Below are 17,406 nucleotides of genomic sequence, written 5' to 3'. Positions count from 1 at the left end.
CCTTGCTCAGTGATAGGATCTGTGTAGTGTGTGTATGTGTGTGTGTGTGTGTGTGTGTGTGTGGTAGCTAGGTGATGCCACAGGCCTGAAACTCGTCCAAGATGCCTTGGCAGGACATTGTCTGCAGTGGGAAGCTGAGTTACGGTTGAATAGCCAACTTCTGCCCTAAGGTTGGCTGTTCAACCATAACAGCCATTACATAAACTCCATTATATATTCAGTGCCTGAATGTACAATGCTCTTTTTCTTAACAGGCTTCATAAACTCCTGAAGCACTCAATGTTTTTCAGTCTCACCAAGTCCTTCATTTAAAGAACCTAAAGCTGTTAGCGTTCAGACTAATGATGTCCTGATGGCCAGTACAAGCTGTCTCAAAATACAGTTTACATATAAAAATGCCTTTAAACAGATAGAAAAATGACATTCATACATAAAGGACGACACATATGTTAATGGCAACACATTCATCTTTTTTTATTGAGTAAAAGACTGAATACAGCTGGTGTTACTGTTTCTCCCTGTATGTACATCCAAAACAGTGCAGCAGATCTGTTTTCAGTGCGCCTGCATGCTCCAGTCCGTCTCTATAGCAACCCGCCTTAGTTACGCAGTCTCCTTTGCTCACCTGTGAGATGCCCAGCTGGGGCTTAATCAACCACTCAGATGTGATAAGGCATATTAGTTCATCAGCAGTTTAGCCATGTGCCTACAGTGTAAAAAAATGACTAGAATACTGTCTGGAACAGATATATTACTAAGATTCATTGTATAAGGACAAAATGTTTGCACATGTTTATTCTGCAATAAATACTGGGCATATATATGTATATATAGAACACAATGTCAAATGTACAGGGATTTAATTAAAATGTGAAACTTACAGTGTGCACATACTGTATCTGGAGTAAGAAAGGGTAATTTTACTTAAGAAGAAGAGACAAAATTGTTTTTGTGCATCGTCGGTGTTTGAGCAGGTAAATAAGAAGCTGCTGAACTTAAAGGGGTTGTGCGTGGATTACGAATAATGTGTTCTTCTTGCTCATATACAAACCCTCCTTCACTAGAGAATATTTACAACCTTCTCTCTCTGCATGTCTGTATCCAGGAGTTTAAAGCTTCCAGTATCAAAACACAGTCACATTATGTGTTGTATGTCATATATCAATATATAATATATGGTGTAATATCCAGTTTATATAATTTTTTTTCATAAAGAGTATAAAACACAGCTGAAGATGGCGATAGAGGATAGATAGCGTTTATGACGTCAGAATCTGATTGGCTGTGATTGAGTGACCTCACACCATGCTTACATGGAGTCAAAGTCATGGTCATTGGGTTCGATGACTTCAGGGGTCATGACCCTGCCCATGAACAGGATGGACCCTGAAAGGGGAAGAGACGAAAGTCAGGTTAAAACGCACACACATATACACAGACGTGTATCATAACATTTCACACTTAGCAAAGGTAAATGTTACTAATGTAAAGCTAACACACAGACATATACACATTCATAAGTACTGGGCTGCTTGATACATGCATGCACTCGCACGCACATACCTGTCCTTCTGTTTCTGATGACAAAGAAGAATGGGTGATCAGCCATGACCTGGGGGTACAGCACCAAAGTCCTGGTCAGGGCGATCATTCCTGAGAGAGTGGGAAGGAGGGAGAGAGGGGGGTAATCATTATTGCTAGCTGATGGGGGGGGGGGGGGGAATACAGTATTTTGTGGACTTGAAATTGACTTTGCAGTATGAGATCCACTCATACAAAGACAATATTAGGTATGTGGTGAATGTTAACGATCTGAAAAATGATGATGAAGATTAAAGGATTCAGTCTACCTGACCCAACAGCTCCCTCAGCTCCCTCCTCAGTCACCTCCAAGTAGGCCTTCTGCACTGCCTTGCCAATGTACAGGTCTTTACCATCTGGAAAACACACACACATAAACACACACAGACCATCACATAATCTTTAGAATATTGTGTATCAGTTACTCTGAGAGTGAAATGACCATGTTGGGTCTAAACTGTGTGTAAAGCTCATGGTGCAGTGTATGCTGGTGAACAGTAAACCCACATATTACTAGAATCAACATTACAAACCAAACTGTGGGGTCACTTTTGAAAAGGGTGATGTCTGCTCAGGCAGAAAATCCTGAACAACAATTTCCCCAGTGATTGAAGGCATTTTAAAACATACCTCCTCTTATCTGCCTACCTGCCAGAATAGACTGTGTCCTCTGAGTACACGTTGAGCTGAGAATGTTTTATCTAGTACAAGATGTGCTGGAGACCAGTACAGCCTGCAGATTGTATTTCACAGTACAAACCTACTGTAGCTGCACCTGATCAGTAAGAACAAGCTGTTTTGGACTGAGCATGAAGGGCATTGAGGGAATTTTTACATAACTTACTCTTACCATAATTTTATTTTATATCTTAATTTTTATAGTTATATATGAGTAATCTGTTTCGCTTTCAGTGAGACCAGTTTCTAAGCAAAGTAACCCAACTTATGTATGTCCCTCTATTTCTCTGGTTCCATATATCCATGTATATCTGTCCGTCTCTCTGGGTCTATTTTTACAGGATGATGTGACAGCTCTGACCTGCCCAGTTTGTGCCAGTTACCTTGGTTACCTTAGAAAATACCAGAGGCTACTTCACTGCAGCGCAGACCAGGAGTTTATTAATCTTTGTGTCTGTTTGTGTGCTTTATATAGCAATGTATGGGTATCTGTCCCTTACATGTGGTTTTCCATTCAGCTGAGTGCTACCTGTCATGGCGGAGAGATCAGCACCGCTGGTGAAGATGTTCTTTATTCCCAGCTCCTGCAGAGTGCTCCTCAGGTCAATCTTCTGCTCCACTTTGAACCTGGAAAGTGCAGTGTATGAGCATGTGAGTCTGACTACCATCAGCCTGCTCCTCCTATACAGTAAGCTGGATTTGATGGGTGTATGTGCTCTTGTATACCAGTGTGAATGTTTGTGTATGTATATGTGTGTGTTATCTCTCACCTAGGTAGGTAGACTTCCACCTTCTGCCGTTTGACATTGTTAGCCCACTCCTCCAGCAGTGGTGCTTTGATGATGGGCTCCAGTGAAGCCAGTGGCACCTCCTGTCGAGGCAGGACGATCATCATGGACATGTCCTCTCCTTCATAGGGCATCTCTAATACCTGGTAGACACCACCAGCCTCCTGGGAGCCATCGCTGAACTCACCTGGTGGGGAGACATGATACATTCAAAGACATACAAATGGTAGGCACACTGATCAACTATATTAATTACATTATGTGTGGGCATACATCATCTAGCTATCTATCTATAGATACATAAATATACATACAGATGTTTGCACGCATATGCAAATATCTGTAAGAGCTGCTATTTCTTTACAGATCCACTACAGAGACTAAGAAGTGATCTCTTCATAGCCTTGAGGTGGATCTTTAACAGACTTGTCCCTTGTATCTAATTAAACAAAACCCTCAGAAAAAGAATTCTAATCAAGACAAGGCAAGAAGCATTTACTTGCATTAAGTGGGACAGTTTTTCTTAGTCAGGGAGAGATAATCCTTTTATACTCAAAACAAGTCCAACTAGATTTTAAATCTTAATATAAGATTATCCCACTTACTAAGGTTTTTTACAGTGAGAGATGGAGATTATAGAGCAATTAACATTTGCAGATTTTATCCCATTCTTTGCACGTGATTTTTCTTTTGAAGCTGCTTAAAAAGGAAAATTACAACAAAAAGACTGATCATCCTGCATTAACTTTGCCTTCTGTGCAGGGGTAAGGCAGAGTAAGGTAACACTGCAGCAGAGAATGGGGTGTGGCGTCCCAAATCATTTTACTTAACCAGTACGATTGTGTTTCAAAATGAAAACGCAAACGCAGCCTTCTCCCCAAGGACCTGTCCCTGTTCTGCAGCTCTCAAACACACACATCCACACGCACATGCACACGCTGCGCTCACCACACACCAGTTCACACATTCACAGATTTTTCTTGATCCCGAGTGTGTGTGAGGATGAATATGTGTGCGCACTGGTAGGTAGGTGTATGCAAGTGTGTAATCTCACTACACGCATACAGACTCCAGCAACAAAATAACTCAAATGCACCAAATATAGTAGCAGCGCAGTAAGAATATGATGTAACCGTCTTTGGCAGTGCATCAGACAAGAAATGACTAAATGCAAAAAAAAAAGAAAAGACAGACTGGAATCAGTCAGATCTAACAGCATTAGAGCCAACCTGCAGGACTCTGTACAAACTGTCTTGCACCTTACAGTGCTGGCAAAACACCAAATGTACAACCAGTACAGCCAACTCAGAACAGCTAGATAATGATAGAGAAAGTATCCTTAAAAATATATAAAGGTACAGAAAACCTAAAGCACTGATTTAGATAAATCAGAGATTAGTAGAAACAATACAAAACATCATATTTACTAGGATTGGACACAAAAAAGCAGTGAAAAATGAATTTCCGCAAACAGAGCACAAATAAAGTTACATGTTTCCATGTTTACTCCTACATGTTTACTCCTAAAATGTGAAAATTTCTCTTTTTTGCATTGCTGTGAATTTTAAATCTTTGAGTTCAGGACAGTTGGTGGAACAAAACAAGACATTTAAAGATGTTATCTTATGCTCTGGGAACTTGTGATTAGCATCTTTCACTATTGTTACTCACTATTGTTACTCACTATTGTTTGTTCTCCAGAACCCAACAATTGAGGAAAAGGACCAGCATGTGAAGGGGGAATGAAATGAATGAAATACAAAATCAGTGTATCCTACCAGCTGTCAGAGTAAATGTATCGAAAGCTAATATAGTACTCCACGACTTAACAAGACTGTCACAGTACCGCTAACATTGTATGGCATTAACAAAATAGTCTTCAAAACACATGACTAAATCAAACAGACTTGCCAGAGGAGTTGGTGCAAATGGAGAGAATTTTAGCAGCAGAGCTCACTGAGCAGAAAAGAGGTGCCTTTCCTGGGAATAACGCTCCAAATATGAATATTTTAGATCTAAGATTAACATTTTAAATAACCCCAGGAAATACGATCTGAAATTCAAGAGCTCCAGAAAAAGAGCCACAAGTACAATTCTTACACACACACACACACACACACACACACACACACACACACACACACACACACACACACAGAGCTCATCCTTACCGTAGTAGAAGTCTCCCTGTTGGTACATCATGAGTGTCTGGACTTCAGAGCCGTCATCTTTGCTGAAGGAGAAGGTTCTTGTGTTCTCTGGCCTGAACTGGTTTTTCCAGGAGCCCCTGAAGTAGACGGCGTTCACTAGTGTCAGACGGGTCATGCTGCTGAAGTCTTCGGCTGATAACAGCTCACGGATCTTACCTGGAGGAAGTGATTTGTACAGTGTATTAGGATCTACACGGTGCCTGCTGTGACACAGCTTTTGCACACAAGGATAAGGACAGAGACTTGTGCAACTGAGGGTATGAAATTATTAATTATTAGTATTAAGTTTTGTTTTATACTAGATGTTGTGATCAAACAACCGATGAAACAATGAAACTTCCCTGACAGTGCTGCATGTGACTTCACAGTATGCAGGGATTGTAGTAATTGTGTATTCATATTATCACCCTCCCTTCCTTTGCTGTCTTTATCTTTCTTTATCTGTATCTTTCCCTTTCTACCACCCTCCCTCTCTAACTCACTCTCGGTATGATTTTCCACCCAGCTGTTGATCTGCTCGGCCACGGCCGCTGATTCGCTGAAATCTACTGTTTCCACGTCAGCCCGGAAATACTTCCTCATCAGATGCAGGAACTCAGGATTAAAGGTGACGCCCTCCTGCAGGAAGAGGCTGTTGGCAAATCGGATCACATAGTGGGCGTCGTCATCCGACATCGCCGCTGTCAGGTTCTGGAGCAGAGAAAACTCTCCACCTGGACAACAAAGGGGGACACACAAATACCATACCAGGTATCACCTTTACTGTGTGATGTGACTCCACCTTTACCTGTACTGTGTATGTGTGGCACATACAAGTTTTTTCACAGTGTGAGTAGAACTCATGATGAGTAAACTGAGCTTCATGTGTAAAATGGGTGGCGTGCCCCTTTAATTAAATATGTATTCATTTTGGGAAAAAAATGCACTTGCAATTTGGATCCAACTTCTTTTCCTCCACCCACCACAGACCCTGATAGTGAACCTGTGTTCATGTGTCTCACCTGGCAGCAGGTGGCTGAATCCTATAGCCTGTCGTATCTCCTCCAGTGATGCCCCTTTAGCCCCCAGCTCCACCATGCCCAGGGCCACGGCCACGCTCAGTGGGGAAAAAATTATGTTTTCCTGACCCCCCGCTGCCTGCAGCTGGTGGTACAGTCTGACCGAGAACTCTGATGTAGTGTCCTCCGGAATGTCCGCCGCCCGGCAACCGTAGCCCGGCAACAGGATGGAGAGGAGGAGGAGAGGGGACAAAATGTCCAGGATCAACATCGCAGCACAGACTACAGATAGCTACAAGAAAGAGGGATATATGGAAAGGAAGGGGTAGGATGGAAAGAAAAAGAGGAGCGAGAGGGTGAGACAGACAGAGGAGAAAAGGTGATAGAGGAAAAAAAGGGGAAAAAGGAGATGAGGTGAAGTGAATATGGCAAAGAAGGAGGAAAAATATGCTTGGAGTAAAGACAGAAAGATGGATGGATGGGGAGAAAGGGTTAAGGAACAGGAAATGAGTGATTGGAGAGATGAAAGTGGGGTGGGCAGGCAGAGAGGTATGGAAGGAGGGAAAACGAATGGAGGGAAGACAAGATGAAAGAGAAGAAAAAATGATTTGAGGAGGGATGGAGGCAAAAGTAGAGAAAGGAGGATTGAGGGAGGGAGAGAGCGGGAGATAAAGGTAGAGAAGATTATTGCGTAAGGGAGAAAAATAGATGAAGGACAAGAGGATTTTGGAAAGGATGTAGATGGAGCAGGGATGTGGGGCGATAAAAAAAGAGAGCAGAAAACATCTGTCAGTCAATCATTCTGCCAAAAAAAAAAAATCCACTGATAAAAACATCAGCTTTTTAGCAGAAGTGAACTCTTACATACAAAGAGGACTGTATTTCTCATAGAGATGCTATTAAATACTGAGAAACTGCTTAAACTGTGCTGTGAAAGGAGAGTGGAGAAAAATACAGATTCAAATTTAGTTTGCTGTATGTGCAATGGGTCAAGGAAGACACAAGGAAACAAGGAAGAAAAAGGTGAAAACTCACACATGAGTAAACCTAAGAGTTAAAACTAGTTACAGAAATAACGAAACAGAAAAAGACAGAGAGAGAGAGAGAGAATGGGAAGAAGCAAGACAGTAAATAAACAACAAGAATGTGCAGTAACTACAGCTGCACTGCTGACTGCAGTCAGTATTGCTGTTCAGAGCACATCTGCTAAATGAGCTCATACATATTTCATGCCCATTCTTATCATCTTGAGTTAAAGTTTCTTTCCTTCAAAATCTCCTTTGCTCTGTGTGTGTATGTGTGTGTGTGTGTGTGTGTGTGTGTGTGTGTGTGTGTGTGTGTGTGTGTGTGTGTGTGTGTGTGTGTTTGAGCCTTTGTATATGAATGGACGAGTTTTTGTCTGTAAAGAATGACTGATTACGAAGAGGCCTTTACGTCCCTTGTCCTCCATCCTTTCCCTCATCTTTCCATCATCACACTTCTCACCTTCTTTTTCATCTTCCTCTCACCCATATGTTATCTGTCATCACCACTCCTTCCCTCCTCACCCTCATCTCTCTACTTTCCTACCTTTTCTGTCTCTTTAACCTGTCCTTTATACCTTTATACCTTGTCTTTCAAATGACAAGGAATGTACACACACACACATACGCACTGCACCATTGCTCTGCCGCTGTTGTTGCCAGGCAACATTGTTTTTCTGCCGGCCAAATAGTAAAAAAGAGATTCAATGTTATATAGAATAAAGATAAAGAAAGATGTGGACTTCACAGGGAGTGATACAGAGTGAGATAACACACAGACATTTGTTTTGTTGTGTCTCTCTGCTGTGCTGTTGTCCTCTTGCAGTTTGTATAAAGGATTCAATTAGCAGTCCCATGCAGGGCTGGAATCTGCTGGCTGCTACTGTATATGTGGGACGGCAGGTGACTGTGGTGTCAACAACATTAACAATGGGCAGCAGCCAGAAAATTAGTGCCCCATCCTATTGTGCGCTGCCCTTTTCCTCTGCCCTGCTCTGGCAAGTGACAATCAATTTACCTTCCCAAAATAAACCAGCTCAACCCTAGGGGATGCATGATTTAAAATCTGTTTATTTTTGTCAATGTCAACAAATCCCATGAAAAGACTATGACCAACCATGAACTGATCCTGCTAACAAATGTTGTCTGCCTCATACGGCTCATTCCTCAGTGCTATAGACCTCCATTGTTGTCCAAACACTATTAAAAACATATAAATGAACCACGATTTTGAGCTGGGTGAAATGTCCCTACATTATAATGAATTCAGTCCCACATACACTGTTAAACTGTTTGTAAATACTCACTAAAGCACCAAATCTGCAGCTGTCAATAGCCTCCAGCAAATATACTGTTTAATCTCGATTGAGTGATATTTGCTAAAAAGTACAGCACGCAGATGTTTTAGGAAATCATCTCTAGCCTAAAAATCCAAGTTTATATGATTTGATACATTAACAATATTGGGTGAACAATATGATATGATAGGTATATATAAGTTTATATGAATTACCTGAATATTCAGTAGGAACAAATGGGACTGGGGCTGAGTGTCAAAACAATGTAGGGAAGTCAGAGAGTGTTGAGAGACAAAAACCGTGTAAGTTTTGGTTTTTTGATAGAATTATAAAAATATAGATTATTGCCAGCCTTACCCTTGTAGCAATACCGAACAGGCAGAGTGGGCCGTACTCTGGTTGCATTTTACAGTTATCTGCAGTTACAGTTATTTGCAGTCACTTCCACTTTATGTCCCGCTAAGCTCACAGTCAAGATCTCATTGTGTTTGTTCTCCATCCATAAGTACTCTGACAAATTGCTTTTGACAAGCATAGCACTGACCCAAGTGCCAGCTGGATTTGCATCTGCTTGAGAAAGCGAATGGAAATTTATTTCAGTTTACAAAGTTTCTTCACGTCAGATGGAGTGACACAGCACTTGAACCCAAATATGTGACTTATTACTCAGAGATCAGATGTCCAGCTTGTTGAGTTTTGCATTGTCTGGCTCATATTTAAGAGAAATGGCTGGTGCTATTCTATGATTTTCAAATCCAATGAACCCATTTAATTTCATTAAATATTAAGTTAGATTTGAGTCATTCAGCATTAAATTGGCAGGCAGAGACGTTGAGGTTAAAGCTTTGCAAATAGCCTTGTTCCATTAATAATGCACAACTCTAAAACGATTTAAACAAATAAATCAAATGACAACCGAGGGCCCAAACCTGATGTATTGCAGTTAATATACCGTTAGTCACGTGTGATCATCTGCTCTCACATGTCGTGCTGTGAGTCAAACATTCCAGAGAGAGTGTGAGAGAGATCCAGAGAGAGTAAGAAAGGGGAAAGGAGGGGGCGGCTGGCAGAGATGTAAATGGAGGTAATGTTCTTGACCTTCTGAGCTGTGGGAGCTGAACTTTTCTGAGACAGACAGTCCTGCTTTCTGTAAGGAAAGACCCAGCCATGCAGTTAAGCCAAGGAAAGTAGTGTGGAGCATCATTGTGTGTGCACCTGTGTGTGTCTGTGTGCAAGCGCGCATGTGTGAGTGGATAATAACACCATGGGTGGCTGGCTTTTACTTGTAACGCTGACACCATTCTGACCTTTTGAGTTGTGGCACGCTGTCTGCAAGAGGATCCCACTCTTTGCCAGTTTGGCCATTGATGACTATGAGCCCGAATTCAGCTCTGATCTACTCAGGTGGGTTTCCCAGCATGCCTCCCAGGTAAAGCGGGGAAACCCAACACCTGGCTATAAAATGTTCTCTCGTGACTAAAAGAACTGAATATGTCAGAAAATCTCTCTCGGTTTAAGTTGCAAGAGTTTAATCCTGACAACTTGATTAATTCCATGCAATTAAACTCACTGGCCTTTAAAAGCAGCCTTTAATCTCTCCGTGTAATCCTAATTCTCAGACAGAATAGATCAGTTGACATTTTCGACAATTAAAACGTGACGTCACCCAAATCCACAGCACGTACGTTAATCCTTACTGCCATTTAAACCCAACACCTTGAGACGGCATGCTTCGGAGGCCAGGGGAATTTATTAAACATGAACATCCTCATTCATGATTCAAATCCACAGGTACACACACACACACACACACACACACACTTTGAAGTACACATTTCCTCATACACTTCCAAGCCAAGGTTACAAAGGTAACTGCAAGTGATGGACAGTTTTCGTCTTGCCAAGCTGACATAAAGAATTTTTACCCTTAAAAGATATATTCCTCCTTCTATATAGGAAGATAAACTCTCTTCCCTTTTTTTCTCTCACACCACTCAGCATTTTCTGTCTCACATAACCCCTCTCCTTACAAGAACTCTTCACACCAGCTCCAGTTCTGTCACTTTATGCACTCTCTGGCATTGTCTTGCACACATACACACACATGCAGTACACTGGCTGCACTGGGTAATTTTGCAAAAACAGGGCAAGCTCCTGCTCTTCCTCTTTCCCCCTGGAAGCGATCACTATGAAGCTGACGTAAAGTTCCCCAACAGCATCTCCTTCTCCAGCTCAAATCACAGCCCACTGGTTTCAGTTAAGCTCAGTTAGGTGCTTTGATGAATTCTGTGAAAGTGCTAACGTCCCATTTCATCAAGGCCTATCCCTCTGGGAATAAACTGCAGAGAATGATGTCTATCATTATCTCCATGACCGTAACACCCTGAATTTCTGCAGTGGACTCTGAGCTCTGTTAAAAATGGCAGGGTAATCTGGTACGATTTCACCACGAATATGTCTAACTTAGAACCGGCTTTGCCTTACAGAGATAATGGAGTCTGATTATCATTCATGAGTTTCAAGTTTTCCTTGGAGGCACCACAGTGGCTGCTTTCCACATTTTGTTCTGATTTTGAACTGAGTAAAATGCACATGCATGCTCACACTAAAAATGATCAAACCTATACGAACACCTGTGAGTGTCTCACTTTCCCTGTTTGATTAGACGCTTGTCTCACCTAAAGCTCACCTGTTGATGTGCAGACACACAGGGCAAAGCAAAAGACTTTACACAAGGAGGCTGAAATAAAGCCCACCAGTGGGCCTTTAACTCCATGGTTGTCTAGGCGAAAGGAAGCACTAAACGGCGGGTGGGGACTTTCATTACTGTGAACATTAAAGTGGATCTAATTCATCAGTCAAGTTGTCTGTTCTGCTCACGCCCCTGATTTACACCTACTGTCTCACCCAGGCAACAGTAGCTAAGTGGCTAAGTGGCTAATAATGGATTCTATCCAGAAGCAAATTTTGATAAAAGATAACACAACTGTTTTATTTGTAGTTTAACTGTATTGCAATTGTGTCTGTACATAAGCCCAACTATTCACACTACAGTCATCTTCATTACTAAGGTACACACAGATGTGGTTCACTTGTACAGTTAAAGCACTCGGGGGGGGGGGGGGGTGTTACCCTATTGTAACTGTTATAGTTGTGTAGTTGTAAACTGCAATGGGTTAGAAAATCCATTAGAGCAAAAATGTCTGTGGTAGTAAAATCACAAAATGCAGAAGTTCAAATTTAAGTTTTCTTTTTCATTTATAACTAAATGATAATTATTTATTTTATTACTGTGACTTTTAATCATAGTTCTGAAGTTACAATATTTTACACTATGCATGTTAATCATTTTGACAAAAGGTTCACCATCTTCAAAAGCAGTGAGCAACCGCTCCCCCAAAGATGACGACTGCAACAATATTCACACAGATTTTTAGTTTAAACATGAAAAAAAAAACTGCTGTCACAGCAAACAAAACAATTTTAACATCTGTCTTTGAAGCAATTCCTGAATAACCAATATGTGTCTTGCGTGAACTGCTTTTTAATTAAACTGAAAATCATAGAATAAAATCTAACACTATTTTCATCACCAAATAGGCCTGAAGATCAAAACAACAGTAAACTAGGCCATGTATGTATCCTCAGACCCAAGGCGACTGTAATTTTTCAGCGTTGCTACGAATGGTGAAGTTTAATTTTGTTGCTGGTGTTAAATTAACAAGTCTCTCTTACACTAGACCTTTTTCGCAACAGACATTTTGACTCATCACAGAGGGAAAGGTCCAGGTTTTACTAGTAACACTAATGATGGCTCCATTCTGTTCAAGTGTCCCAGTCAGACGTGACAGAGAGCCAGCAGGAAGAATGCCAGGACCCTGAAACTGAAGCAGCTAAACTGAATTCAGCCTTTGATAATTTCTTATTTACACCTGTGCTTTTCCTTCTCTGTCACAGCTAACATACACAGACTGGTTAAGTTATAGTTGAGATCCAGCGGGTTCTGACCAGATCAGATTCCACTGGACAGTACAATCCAAGGGGATTCACTGAGTATCATCCTATAAAGCAGAAGCTGTCTCTCCAATAACTTCAGGACTGGCTCGTTGACAATGTTTAATTTGTAAAGAGGCCAATTCAATGAATTAAATATCCTCATGCATAGGAAATTATAATCAAGTGTGAAATGTGTTACAGATATTATTTTTTTTCTGTAATTGAGAAGGCAACACAAGATGTGTGCCATAATACAAAAGGGGCCGCTGGTGGAGTGAGAAACCCTGACTGATTCAAGAGGCCCAGAGCTGAATAACTAAAATTCAACCGTACATTTTCAACACTATCACTGACAGTGTAGGGACTGTTGGGCTTGTAAAGTAACCCCCCGTCTTTCTGGATTTCAGGCACACCCCCACATGCATGCTGTGGGTGTAGAAATAGTTCATTAGCACCTGTTAAACTTACACAAACCGCCCATCAAACAAAACAAAGCTGGACACTGTGCTGAGAAGCTGCCAGCTGAGTGCACCTATTAACCAGGCTTAAACTAGAGGTGTGTGACTGCTAAGAAATCGCTAACAGATGGGATTTTCCTTTTTCTATGATTAACGCACGCAGTATATGCCATGATAGGGACAATTCTTTTGACATATGCAATTTAAATCTCAGTGTATACTCACAGTGAACACTGTCATTCCTTTATTGCTTTGTAATCTTCCATGAATGTTCACGCTACAATGCACACTCATATCCAGTAGTCCAATATGACTGTGTTTACTACTATCCTATGTTTAAATTTTACCCCTGCGGTTTATATCCATCGCAGCAGCACACAAAATTACATATCTACAGCCCATCCTCAGCTCACTACTTTAGCTCATTCAACCCCTTGTTAGAAAATGACATAATGTGCTATGGAACCTGCCTGAAGTCCCAGGATGCTCACTGTACACTCCACAGAGGGCAAACAAAGGTTAACAACCCTTTATTAATCCCTGCTAACAGAGACACCCAGAGGGAGAGGCGCAGAGAGAGAGAGAGAGAGAGAGAGAGAGAGAGAGAGAGAGAGAGAGAGAGAGAGAGAGAGAGAGGTAAAAAGACGAGTAGACAGAGAGAGAGAGAAGAAAAAAGGCGAGCTGAGGCAGAAACCAACAAAAACAGGGAAGGCATGTAGGTAGAAAATTAGCCAAAGAGAGGAAGACACAAACAAAGACAAGTAGAGAGAGACACAGTCAGAGACAGACATTTCGACTAAGAAAGACAGGAAGAGTGCTGAAGAGCTGAATAAAGGCAGCTGCCATGCAGATACCAGCTTTTTGACTTTGAGCCAATGATATCTAACGACCCCCTGCATAGGATGGCAAGATGGTTGACTGCTCCCCACACTCTGAGAAGACACTCTCAACAGTGTCTCTTTTCTTTCTCTATATCAGACAAACACAGACAGTAACAGCTACAGCGCTGTGGGAGCGCAGTTAGAAGGTTTGAGCTGTAATTGGATCGGCCTCTATTTGGGGTCAGTGCTAAAAGTGAAAAGACTGGAGGCTTTTTCAAATTGACTAAAGACCAGGGAGACACCGGAGCACAGGAAAGGTCACTATCAAGCAGTCCTGTGGGGGAAATGTGTGCATAGGTGTGTGTGTATGTGTATGTGTATGTGTATGTGTATGTGTGTGTGTGTGTGTTTGGAGGGTAACAGAGGTAAGAAAGGGAGACAAGGCAGATGATGCTGAATAAGGAGTGATAGCCAGGTGGAGAGGCTGAGATGGAGAGAGCAGAAAGACGACAGGCTGATAATAAGGGTGTTTAGATTGCTCACAAAATGAACTGTGATTATTTTGCCTGCTTCAGGGAGGTGGAGGGTTAGTCGGGGAACATGTATAAAAGAAGAGACTGACAGAGACAATGATGGTGACAAATGAGACAATTAGGAGAATAATTCAAGTTGATTTGGTATTTGAGCTGTTCTACTGCAGACGTAGAGTTTGAGCGAGGGAAAAATATGGGTATTGCAAAATCACTTCGACCATTTTACTGTCCTCCTCACAGAGACCTGTCTCTCCCTCTCTCGCTCTCTTTCTCTCTCTCTCATCGTCCCTGCTGTACAGTCAGTTCACCCCTCAGTGCCACCAATCAATCAACAGATCAATTCCAGGGAACATGTGTGCATGTGCAAGTGTGTGTTTGTGAACCAGAGAGTTGATGTGAGCTGCACAGACTGTAAAAGGTTGAAATGTTGCAGTGAAATTGCAGTACACTTCTCTTAAATCTCAACAAGCTTCAGTAGAGTTTTTATGGAGAAGTCAAATATCCAATATGTACGGTTTTAAAATGATCATTAACAAGTGTTAAAGGTGAACTCAGTATCTTGGTTGACTTTATCAGATAACATGCTCTATATTTTATAGGTAATTTTGTAAATTTTTATGTATACATCAAGTGTTTTTTCCAAAATGGATGTAATTAATTTTGGACATCGACCTTTCCCCGTTTTGCTACCTAATTCTAACAGACGATTCATTTCCATTCTTTTGATTTCCTCTCTCCCTCTCTGTAACTCCTGACCCCTACCCCTTGTACTCTCTCATCCTCCTATCTGGCCAGGTATAAACTAATCCCCTGTGTCTTTGCTGCAGCGGAATCTACAGGGGACAAACCTGCTGCCTGAGTGTGCATGTGGGCGTGTGAGACTTTATTTAGAAAGTGAAGGGAAGGGTGATTTTTTTTCTACCCAACTTTTTTTATTCATAATTCTATATTGTAAATTCATTATGTAATTTAAGCACTATTTTTAATTGTATTTTTTATGTGTATCAATTCCATTTCTGGAAGACAACTAAGCACTTTTTCCACGCTGATCACTGCCAGCCTTTTGTTCTAACTGCATCTTCAGTAAATCCAGTACCCATGGGCAAAAATGTATTTCAGGACAAAGGCAGATTAAACTTGATTTTTTTTTCTCCCAGTTCATACTGCAGCGCATAACAGGCTTGATTTTTTAGCTGGAGAGAATATATAGTAGCAAGTCTAGAGTAGAGAACTGCATATTCGTCCCTAGTCTCACAGCAGAATATGTACCTGCCAGAAACACATCAACACTCCTGCACATATAAACATAGATTTGGAAGGTTACACACATGCAGCCACAGCAAATACACAGCGCACAAAGAGCTCAAACCCCGTCACTTGCTTCTCCCATCCCCACTCGTTTTGTTTCGCTAGGTTGATTTGAAAGACATTTAATTATTGAAACGCAATTAATGCAGCGCTCGCTGGGAATAGGCAGAACACACACACACACAAGCACTCACACCATAGAGAGGAATGGGGAGGAAACAGCAGGCTGTACATCAGCACAGATTAACCAGTGATTCAGATGCATATGGGATTAATACATTTAGATTATGACTGAAAGGGATACTGTTTTTTTTCTGAATACAGAGCTGCTACAACCATGGGCCTCAATGAGGATTTAGGAGGTTATTATCTTAGTAGCAGAGATAAAGAGATCATTGGTGGATTGAGAGAATGAGACATGAGAAACACTTAATTGTTTATTATTGACCATGTTTTGGTATTACCATTATCACATTAAAAAGCTATTTGCCAACAGACAACCTTGGAACAAAGTCATTATTCTCTTATAGGGATTCACTGTAGAGCTTTTGTAGTGCAAAATGATCTAAATATAAAAACATTTGTGGCAAAACTGCGATGACAACCTGCTAAAACTGCTGTATATATGTGAATGTATTTGCAATTTGATTTTGTTTTTGTTCTACACACTATAATGTGGTGCAATGTCATTTTTACAAATAAACACAAGAATATTATAGCTTTGAATTACAAGAAACGCATCTCAGATAGGCTCTATTTAATTATGAATTTTCACTAAAACCACCATGAACACACACACACACACACACACACACACACACACACACACACACACACACACACACACAGACCTGCATGAAGGAATAACAAGTGGTGTGTGTGTGTGGGGTGGGGATAGGGTAGGACCAGGCTACTACAATCTGCCTCGTTAATTCACACACATTCACTCACTGCGCCTTTGCCTGTATTTCAAGGGCAAGAACCACACCGCAATGCCTAAGCTGGTTTCAGTGGGGGTGAAAGAAACAACAACAACAACAAAAACAAGCAACGCAATCGTAGCAAACCGACAAAAATGAAGAAGACCTGGCTCGTGGACACGCGGTTAACGGCTTTAATCAATAGGCTTAAGAAATATAGGCTATTTGGCTCCAGTGTGCGTCTCCACCCGCCCCCTTATTAAAAGCCCACACATGTTGATTACAGCATCAAAATCCCTTTATACTATTTCACAAAATTACCTTTTACACCTACACATTCCTGCACCTTCATGAAAAATGACTGTATGAGAAACTCAGAAATTGAACATTTCATAATGGGAGATCTTCCAAAAGCTGATCAGCTCAGGTTTTCCCCTCCTAACAGGTTCACATAAATGAGTACAGCGTTGGTGAGTGAACCAGCTGTAGGTTATTGCATAAAACGGCTCTTACCGATAAACAGTGAACAGCAGGGATGGATAGATGGATGGATGTGTGCTGTCTCTCTCTCTGCTGATCTCCTCCGGCTCCGCAGCTCACTGCCTGTTCGTTTGCCGCAGACCCCGCCCCCTTCACACGGATTGGTCCAATGAACGTCGACCAAAGAGTATCGATGTGCAACGAAATAAGTAGCTCCTTCCGGTTGCCGTCTTTGCTAAGGTGACTATTAAATTTACTTTAAATCATATAGGCTAATTGTTTTTGACCCTCTGTCCCTCGGCGTCGTGAGCCACC

General features: G+C 41.5%; 1 protein-coding gene across 1 annotated transcript; it reads right to left on the bottom strand.

Annotated features, from left to right (window-relative positions):
- Positions 1 to 472: 472 nt before the first annotated feature.
- On the bottom strand, positions 473 to 17,177 carry serpini1 (serpin peptidase inhibitor, clade I (neuroserpin), member 1). The gene is made up of 9 exons (XM_041046351.1): positions 17,125 to 17,177; positions 6,259 to 6,547; positions 5,740 to 5,970; positions 5,219 to 5,413; positions 3,030 to 3,234; positions 2,789 to 2,886; positions 1,851 to 1,937; positions 1,564 to 1,653; positions 473 to 1,386 (listed from the first exon to the last, which is right to left on the bottom strand). The coding sequence occupies exons 2-9, from the start codon at positions 6,524 to 6,526 to the stop codon at positions 1,310 to 1,312; spliced, it is 1,251 nt and encodes a 416-aa protein (XP_040902285.1). The 5' UTR covers positions 6,527 to 6,547; positions 17,125 to 17,177; the 3' UTR covers positions 473 to 1,309.
- Between the last annotated feature and the right edge of the window lie 229 nt (positions 17,178 to 17,406).

This window comes from Toxotes jaculatrix, chromosome 9 (genome assembly GCF_017976425.1).
Source record: "Toxotes jaculatrix isolate fToxJac2 chromosome 9, fToxJac2.pri, whole genome shotgun sequence".
NCBI classification, from domain to species: Eukaryota; Metazoa; Chordata; class Actinopteri; family Toxotidae; genus Toxotes; species Toxotes jaculatrix.
Note: the sequence above shows the minus strand (reverse complement) of the source record. Positions and strands in the feature narration are given on the sequence as shown.